The 10192-nt window shown below is 43.2% G+C and overlaps 1 protein-coding gene across 1 annotated transcript in view; it reads right to left on the bottom strand.

Moving 5' to 3' along the window:
* Positions 1-3381: 3381 nt before the first annotated feature.
* The window catches only part of tmprss3a (transmembrane serine protease 3a), a 19998-nt gene continuing 13187 nt past the window's right edge, over positions 3382-10192 (bottom strand). Inside the window, exons 10-13 of the mRNA XM_020606573.1 lie at positions 8921-9090; positions 8260-8355; positions 7284-7426; positions 3382-3731 (exon numbers count right to left, since the gene is read on the bottom strand). Coding sequence (XP_020462229.1) covers positions 3399-3731; positions 7284-7426; positions 8260-8355; positions 8921-9090 — 742 coding nt within the window. The 3' untranslated portion in view covers positions 3382-3398. The remainder of the gene's footprint in view (positions 3732-7283; positions 7427-8259; positions 8356-8920; positions 9091-10192) is intronic.

The raw sequence follows: 10192 nt of genomic DNA on the forward strand, positions 1-10192 counted from the left end.
AAAAGAAAAGTTGAAAGAAAGACAAAGGAGGAACAAGGGAAGGAAGAAAGTTGAAAAAAATGAACTAAAGTGGAAGGAAAGAAAGAGGGATATAAAAGTTAATAAAATTAAGGATGAAAGAAAGGAAAGAACAGGTGAAGGGCAGAGGAAAGAGGTCAAACTAAGAAAGGAAGAATGGGAGGAATAAAGGAAAAGGAAGGAAGCAAGGAAATAAGGATGAAATGGAGGAATAAAGCATTTTTATCAAGAAGGTCAATATATGATCAAAGTATTAGTAGTTTTAGAAAGTACAGTAGTAATGTCAGAAATACTAGTAATGAGAGTAGAATGAATGAGCCTCAACAGGTTCTGTGCCAGATTCAATAGACCTCAGAATCCCCTGTAACACTGAGAACACTACACTTCAGGTGACAGAGAGCTCTGAAGCAAGTAAACCCCAGCAAGGCAGCGGGACCAGATGGAGTGTTCCAGAGAGTCCTGAAGGCCTGTGCTGAGCAATTGGCAAGTGTGTACACAGGTAATTGTAACACCCCTCACACATGCAACAGTGTTATGCTCCTTTAAAATCTTCCAGTATTGTACTGGTCCCTAGAAAAAACATCAACAATAAATGACTTTAGGCCATTGGCACTCAACACCGGTTGCCATGAGGTGCCTAGAGAAGCGTGTCCTCAAAGCCAAAAACTCTGGTTCCAGATACTGTAGCTCACCTACTGCCCCAACAGATCAGTGGACGATGCCTAGACTCAAACTGAGCATATGTGCACATGCTTTTTCTGCACTCTAGCCTGGCCATCTGGCTTGTGAAGCTGGCAGACTTCTGAGATTTTAGACTTTCTTACACACAGACCACAGGTGGTGAGGATGGGAAACAGTCTCTGCGGAGCTCACAATCAGCACAGGAACCCCCAGGGCTGCCCCTAACTCTACACCCTGTACACACATGATTGTGTCTCCACACAAGACAACAACTTCATAATTAGATATGCAGATGACATGACCATCCTTGGTCTCATCAAATGTAGGGAATTAGTGAATAATATCATTGGGGTCCCTGATAGACTGGTGACTAGGATTCAGCATTCTCCCGCTGCGGCCCAGGTTTGATTCAGGGTTGCATCAGGAAGGGCATCTGGCATAAAACACGTACCAAATTTCAACATGCGAATCATCAGTGTGACTGCTGTAGCGACCCCTGAGGGGAACAGTTGAAAGTGACAAGAGTGAACAACATCATTGCCTATGGAGAGTGACACAGACAACATAGAGGAAACCAACAGAATCATTATGGATTTTAAGGAGGAAAGCCCCACCTCTACAGGCTCTCACCATCCAGGGGAGTAAGGTGGAGCAGGCCTGACAGTCACAAGTCTCTGGGCCTTTATGTGACAGAAAACCTGTGCTGGGCTGAAAACACTGGTGCAACAAAGAAAGCACAGCAGTAGCGGAATTTCATCAGGCCACTCAAGAAGGCAGGACTGAGCCGTCATCCCTCAACCAGGCCTACAGAGGAGTCATCAAGAGTTTTCTCACCAGTTGTATCATTGTGTGGTATGGAAAGGAGAGGAGAGAGGAAATCTCTCCAAGGAGTTATTAAAACAGCAGGGAGAATCATCAGCTGTGACCTCCCTTCTACGGACACACTACACACACAAGGCTGCAGGAGAAAAGCACAGAAACCACCCAGTTCATTCCCTATTTAGGTGGAACAGTTCAGTTTCTTGCTGATAGGCAGGTCATAGAACTTTGGAGCTGTCCAGACTGTCTTTAACTTCTCTCAAACCTAGGAGCTAATTTTAGTGCTAAATCCATTATGAATTACTCAAACCAAAAGCATTGGAGTCCTAAAGGTTATCCTTAATCTTATGTTTTAGGAGTTACGTCTTTCTTGGCTACTTACAGTGGTGTGAAAAAGTGTTTGCCCCCTTACTGATTTCTTATCTTTTTGCATGTTTGTCACACTGTAATGTTTCAGATCGTCAAACAAATTTATATATTAGTCAAAGATAACACAAGTAAACACATCATGCAGGTTTTAAATGAAGGTTTTTATTATTAAGGGAAAACAAAATCCAAAACTATAGAGCCCTGTGTGAACAAGTGTTTGCCCCCTAAACCTAATAACTGGTTGGGCCACCCTTAGCAGCAACAACTGCAATCAAGCGTTTTCGATAACTTGCCATGAGTCTTCCACAGCGCTGTGGAGGAATTTTGGCCCACTCATCTTGGCAGAATGGTTGTAAGTCAGCCCTGCAGAACCCAAGTTCGCTTCAGCTTGAGGTCACAAACGGATGGCCGGACATTCTCCTTCAGGATATTTTGGTACACAGCAGAATTCATGGTTCCATTTATCACAGCAAGTCTTCCAGGGCCTGAAGCAGCAAAACAGCCCCAGACCATCACACTACCACCACCATATTTTACTGTTGGTATGATGTTCTTTTTCTGAAATGCGGTGTTACTTTTACGCCACACATAATGGGACACACACCTTCCAAAAAGTTCAACTTTTGTCTCGTCTGTCCACAGAGTATTATCCCAAAAGTCTTGGGGATCATCAAGATGTTTTCTGGCAAAACTGAGACGAGCCTTTATGTTCTTTTTGCTCAGCAGTGGTTTTCGTCTTGGAACTCTGCCATGCAAACCATTTTTGCCCAGTCTCTTTCTTATGGTGGAGTCATGAACACTCACCTTAACTGAGGCAAGTGAGGCCTGCAGTTCTTTGGATGTTGTTGTGGGGTCTTTTGTGACCTCTTGGATGAGTTGTCGCTGCGCTCTTGGGGTAATTTTGGTCGGCCGGCCACTCCTGGGAAGGTTCTCCACTGTTCCATGTTTTCGCCATTTGTGGATAATGGCTCTCACTGTGGTTCGCTGCAGTCCCCAAGCTTTAGAAATGGCTTTATAACCTTTTCCGGACTGATAGAGCTTCATTATTCTCTTTCTCATTTGTTTTTGAATTTCTTTGGATCTCGGCATGATGTCTAGCTTTTGAGGATCTTTTGGTCTACTTCACTTTGTCAGGCAGGTCCTATTTAAGTGATTTCTTGATTGCGAACAGGTGTGGCAGTAATCAGGCCTGGGTGTGGCTATAGAAATTGAACTCAGGTGCGATAAACCAGTGTTTTGACAGGGGGGCAAACACTTGTTCACACAGGGCTATATAGTTTTGGATTTTGTTTTCCCTTAATAATAAAAACCTTCATTTAAAAACTGCATGATGTGTTTACTTGTGTTATCTTTGACTAATATATAAATTTGTTTGATGATCTGAAACATTACAGTGTGACAAACATGCAAAAAGATAAGAAATCAGTAAGGGGGCAAACACTTTTTCACACCACTGTAGAAGCTGCTTTTGGCCTTAGGATGTTTCGTGAATACTCTGTCTCTCAGCCCAGTCAGACTGGTGACCAGAGTGGACCCTGCCTCTGCCCAATATCAGCTGGGATTGGCTTAGGACCCCCGCGACCCTCTTCAGGATAAGTGGGATAGATAACAGATGGCTGTTTTATGAATATGGCCATGGTTCTTCTGAAGAGGCCAATCCTGAAACAGGACACAGCTTGTGATGTACTGACCTCCATCTGCTGGTGGATCCAGCTGAGGGACTTCGTGATGCGAGTGTAAACACCTGGCTTGTTCCTCATTGCACAGCCAATTCCCCAGCTGGTTGTCCCAACCAGCTTCCATACAGACGAGTCTCCACAGGCCAGAGGACCTCCGCTGTCTCCCTGAGGAAGAATATACACACAGATGAACCAGAGACACAAAGAGGGAGTCCCCATTCACAAGCCAAATCAATCATTCTTCACAAATGTATAATAGCACATTTTATAGTAAATGTCCTACAGGTACATTCCTGGAAAAGACTTTATAATTCTATGTTTTCTTGCTAAAATGGAGACAGTGTTCCATTAGTACATTTTAAATTCTTTTTCCTACTTGCTTGTGTGGCCAAGAGTCATTTTAGTGAGTAGATAAGTCTCCAAGTTTGGCATGATGGTTGCTATCCCAGACAGCCTCTGTAGTCTCATTTAGTCACTTGTTAGCAGCTGCCTTTTTAAGATGTGGAAAAGCATTTAAAAAATCATGAGTGGGGTATTTAATACGATCTGATCACTGAAACAGCTTGCCAAGGTCATCCGGAATGCATTTAGCCACATATCTTTTCCTTAAATGTATTATAATTCTTTCATTATACTTCCATGTACAAATCTAATCTCATCCTAAACTTTTCTTTCTTGGTTAGGGAGGCTTCTGGCACTTGTCTGGTAACAGACTGACATAACTGTGCCTGTGACCTCTCAATATTTAAGTGGCACAAGTGATCAGCTGGACACGGAGAAGTATGTGTACTGACAGGTGTGAAAGGGGATGTGTCTTGGGTCTCCACTTGTGTTTGAATCACCAAGACGCATTTTGATACCGAGTCTAAACGGGGCGATGTTATCTGATGCTAACCTCTGACATGACAGATCTCCAAGATACCCTCGGTGCATTACCGCTCCATTGGAGCAGGCTGTAATATAACAAAATTTAAATAATAATTTTGATAGATTTTTCATTGCTAATTAAAAATCCATATTTGTGATTAATTACTTGTTACACTCATACCCTGTGAGACTGCTACTTTTAAAAGACTGATATTTCATGAAAGATTTTAGGCTGAGCTGAATGCACTAACAGTGTTACCTGCATTTTACTGGTCTCCAATGTGAGGCACGGCCATGGAACCTAAGAGGTGGATTTATTTGTCCTGTGAGGGACCTAATCCAGGAAATGATCCTGTATGAAATCCAGAATATCTTGGGAACTGTGTGTAAACTTGATCTAGCATCTTTTCCTGTCAGATTATTATTTAGCCCAAGCCTGCAATTAATAGTTTTATTCTCTTTGAGTAAATAAATACAGAAATATAAAAATATTTAATATTTCAGATGACATTTTTCAGATTTTGTTTCAAAATAAATAATCCATAAAATAGATAGTATTGTAGTAATTCATGCTGTAGAGGGCTTCTCAGCTAAGAGGGCCTGAAATCATAGTGAATCTTGGTGTTTAATGACAAGGCTAGTTTATTTACATAGCACATTTCATACACAAAGGCAGCTCAAAGTGCTTAGCACAATGCACAAAAAATGAATAAAACATTAGAATGCAAATTACATTCAAATGTTAAATGCTAATTAAAAGCAACAATTACATGGCAGCCAAGGCTGGTTTAGCACAAGGGCCAACCTGGGCTGAAGCGCAGGGCCCCAGGAAAGGCAGGCCCCTGAATTTTAGGGGTCAAATACAATGTTTATGGTACAGATGCCCCCGTTCTATTAGCCATTTCAATTTGTTTATGTTCCTGTCTTGATATTACTTTGCTTGATTTACAGGTGACCAGTGGGAGGGCTCTAAAGTGTCAGAAGTCAGCTGTGAATCCCATCAATCGCCATCAGTTATCTAAACATCATGACAGCATTACAGCAGGAGAGCACAGAAAGGGCAGGAACTCGACTGGGAGTACCTTCTAAAAATTCCAAAGTTGACCAGACATTTTAAATCAGGCTGAGCGGGCGAGGATAAAGATGGAGATGATGTGGAGGTGAATGTAGCCAAAGCAAGAGTGTGCAGCTAGCCAGAGCCATGGCTAGTTCAGCTAGCATGGCAGATGAAGTGGACATTAGCGCCAGCGGGATAACTTATACAGCATGGATCCTGCTCTTTGGGGAGCAGTGGATGAGTCTGCACCACCAATACTGGGCTTCTCAGGGGCCAAAAGTATATCAGAACAGACATGCTGATTTCCAAAGCCTTGGAAGGAATCAAGAACAGGTTCTGTGCTCCAGGGGAATCCAGCATTGATGAGCTGGTCATTCACCACCGCGGGGGGCTTCGCAGGCCGAATGCTTGTAGGTTAGACCCAGTCAGGTAAAACAGTGAGTCCCTGTACAGCAACGTTCCCGGACATGCAGTAACCTCAGGCCCTGTATTTCTCTCCACATCCTCTGGTCACAGTGCAGCAGCAGGAGGGAAAATATATCACAAGGCACAAATGAAATTTTTGGCAGACCTGACAATGGTAGCTACACGGGAATATTAGAACTGATCAGTGACTGTGAAAAGAAAACCAAAAAAACACACCTTCTAAAAGTAAAGGGGGAGCTAAGTAGATTATTTTTATTGGCCTATGGCAGTCTCTAACACAACCCCCAGCCCTCTTAACAAACAAATAATGATTCCATACTAGCTTCCCTTGTAAGGATTGAAATAGTTTGTACACTGTTGGGTAAAATTATAAACAAAAGTTATACTCTTGGTTCTAACATTTGATTGAATTAAGTACTTATTTAGTAGAAGATTGACACCATGACTGTAGTTCAGATAACCTGTGTGTTCACTTTGTATGACTATTCTATCATATTAGAAAAAGAATAGTTAAGACTGTATTTTAGAATACATAAGTTTACATACTTATATGTCACAGTTATGTTTACATATCACCTTATGTGTTCACTGAATCACTGGTTAATATTTACTGTGTTAGTCACTGAGGCACTGTTCAACATTTTAGTGTCTTGTCCACTAAATTACTGAATCTCATTAGATTTACAGCTGTGGCTAAGAGAGTCCACAGTGAATGTATTATCACCACTGGGCTAGAAGTGAGGGGAGTTGCAGGTCACTGGAATTCCAAGGTTAGTGAGATGGAGATTAGATCTGGACGCATGTGGAGGAGAAGGCTTTAAAGGTAGAAACATTATGCACACACACACACTCAGGCAGTATAGGATTTCTTCCCCTTCCTAGGGCGCTGTCTTGGACGATTGGACAGAGAGGACGGACGGACCGAAGGACCAATGGGACAGCACGAGAGGCACCAGATCAACCCACATTGCACATTTCAAAAATGTATAAGAAATTGGGTTACCAGGAGGGTAGGCGTTCCCCTTGTCATGGAGACGAGCTGAACGGGTTCGCTGTTCAAGATGAGCTCATGAAACCAAAGTCAATTATTCACATTTGCATTTGTGTGCTGCAGGAGTGGAATAATCTTTTTGTGCTAAAGTGACTGTCTGTAATTCTCTTGATGTGGCATTTCTGTGTGGAACCCAAGCAATTACTTAAGCCCAGGGGCCCCCTGTCATCCTTAATCCAGCCCCGATGACAGCACAAAGTAGCAACATGCATGTGTAAACACGTAGTACTTTGAGGACAGCTGTGGCAGACTGTGGATTCTCACTGCTTTCATTACACTTTGTACACTTTTTATGCTTAAAAGAAACCAGCTGTACCTGACAGGAGTCTGTTCCTCCTTCCAGGAATCCAGCGCAGATCATCCAGGAGGAGATGAAGCCATGGTAAACCTTTGGCTTGTTGCAGGTCTTAGTGGAGAGGAGTGGTACCATGGCAGAACGCAGAACTTCACTGGTGTCTCCTGGAAAAACCATTTCAGGTGGGACAGTAATATCAAAATTAAAACTGAAAATAGTGACATGTAAATCATCTGTGTCCTGTATTACAGTGAAAACACAGCATATTATTTGATGTGACACCTCATCAATTTTATTCTTTGTTCAAAATAAGCACTCACTGCAACACATTCCAAAAAAGTTGGGACAGTGAAGTGTTTACCACGGTTGTTGGCGGAGCTGTAAAAACGGGTCCCAGAGAGAGGACAAGAAAGGCCCAGGAGACACAGGTCACTAGTGAGGGCAGCGAGGGTAACTGTGTTTTAGGATGACCGTGAGATGACCCTGGTATCCTAGAGTAAACTGAGGGGTTTACTACTCTGTGATTGGGACGGGTGCCCAGTTTGCAGCCCAGACTAAAAGGCGGCACGAGGACACCTGTTGCAGGTATTATTAATTAGAGACAAGTGTCAAGAAGATACGGTTTGCTCATTATTTGTGTTTCATAGCCTCTGTGTCTGGGTTCCAATACAGTGGTGTCTATGGCGCTGGAGGTCAAAGAGAGAAAGGTGGGGTACAGCATATTAGACAAGGAGGTGCATGTAGAGAGTATAAAAGATGCTGCACGAGCTCTGTAGACTGTTTTGCTTCACGAGCCAGAAATGGAGATATTGCCATTTGTGACCTATTTGCAATAAATCCTACGTCTTTCTTCAGACTGAAGAGACTTTGAGTGTTTTTTCAAAAGACAAGGAAATCGTCACTGGTCTGTGCCTGACTAGTACTGGCCTAAAACATAGTTCTGGGTTGACAAATGAAACAGTAGACAAGAAATCACATGTTTTTCATTTTCAGTCACCTTCATTTTCGGTTGCTCCCCACCCAGAGATCCAGCACATGGTGCCCTCTTTAAACTCCTCCCCATGGTTAGGCAGGCAGATGGGCTCCACGAAGCCTAGAGAGGAGAGTTTTAAAGCATCTGCCAGAGTATCAACAATGCATATGTGTGTGGTTTCCTGTTCCTGTGGTAAGTGTATTAAGTTCCTGTTGGCTGTGCGTGCACCGTGCTGTGCTCGCTACCAGATCGTTTATGGAATAAGCTCCCTGCTTAGTTAATGTTCAGATAAACCTAGTAATTTTTAAGTCATAACGTACGCCTGCAATATGCAACACGTTGGCTGCAAAACCAACTCTGGTAACTGGCGACTCCATAGTCACAAACGTGAAGCTAGAGACACCAGATGTGTTCCTTAAAGTACAGACTGCTTCAGACTAAATGTACAAATTGTGCCACTTCTGTTTTTTGTTTTGGAAAAAACCCCATTGTCACTTCTTAGTAAATATGAACACAAGCAATTTCACTGATTAGTGCCAAAAATAAGCCTCAAGTCGTTAGTAAATATCCTCCTCAGATACAATAGAAGACATCTGGACAGTTTTGTACTATGAATGACTATGAACATAGAGCGTGGTGCTGGCATGAAAGAGTCAGCGGGCTCTTGAGAAAAGAACACTAATACCATTGAAAACAAGTGATGTGGCCAGTTTCATCAGTGCAATGTCATAGTCCAGTCCTTTGGGCTGATAGTAAGCGTGGTATATGATCTGGTCTACAGCCAGAGACTGGGCCCTGTGGACCGGCTGCTCCGTCAGCCCAACATAGACCACCCACATGGAGGGATCTGCAAACCTGATGACAGACATGACAGTGACGCAGAATATTCGTGTTAGTATGTACAGTAGTGGCTTTAGAAAAACCCTTCACTTGTAGATTTGATTCTGTTCTGTGAATCTCTGAGAAGAAGATTTTGCCCTTTGCATCCCTCCATCCTGTCAGTCAAATGCAGAGCACACAGAAGATGCCATGACACTAATCACCATGCTGTAGTATGACTGGCTGTTCAGTAAGACAACCTGTTGCCTGCATAGTTGCTTAGTCAATGCTCTGCTGCTTCATGAGTCACAGTCCAGCACATTGTGTGGTTGACAACTAGGAGCCACACGAATGACCATTTGGCAACGGAGGCCCTTTAAATGATTAGTTTTCTGAGATTTGTTCGTTCACACTGACTCATCACTACATGATTTAAGTTGTGTCTGTTGATCAGGCCATCAACAGTTCTGCACAGTCTTGTTCACCTGCTCAGTTGGCTCATCAGTTTTCACATGTGTGTTTATATCGTGGCCATGGAAAATTCTGGATTCTACTTGGTTAGAAGGTGTAAATTAATTTTGCTGGAATGCACAGATTCACTGTTCTACATTTGTAGAATCTGTGGTTACGATGCCTAACCACTGTTCTATTTTGTATAGGCTTCATCTTCTAAGGCTGTTGCTGTTGGGATAATGGTGAAGCAGGTATGACACTGGAACAATGTTATGCACCGTAACAGCCCAGTGCTGAACTCTTCTGTTCATCTGCTCTTCAGCCTCCAGTCCATCTATCCTGGACCTCCTGTTCTGTTCTGTTCCGTTCTTATTCAGCCATCCATGGGCCACCCATCTGAGGCTACTGGTGCCTTGAAGCTCTTATCTGGTCTCTGAACAAATCCTATCTGGTGAAGAAAGCCCAGCAAAGGCTTTTCTTCCTCAGGAAGCTGAAACGCGCTGGTCTCTCCTCTGAGCTGCTCGCAAACTTCTACAGAGCGACAGTAGAGAGCATCCTCTGTCTCAGTGTGACAGTGTGGTACGGGAGCTGCACTGCACAGGACAGAAAGGGCTTGACCCAGGTGGTGAGAACAGCTCAGGGCATCGTAGGGAGTCCTCTTCTGGATCTGGACTCACTATACACT

The sequence above is a fragment of the Monopterus albus genome, unplaced genomic scaffold (assembly GCF_001952655.1).
Source record: "Monopterus albus unplaced genomic scaffold, M_albus_1.0 scaffold79.1, whole genome shotgun sequence".
Classification (NCBI taxonomy): Eukaryota; Metazoa; Chordata; class Actinopteri; order Synbranchiformes; family Synbranchidae; genus Monopterus; species Monopterus albus.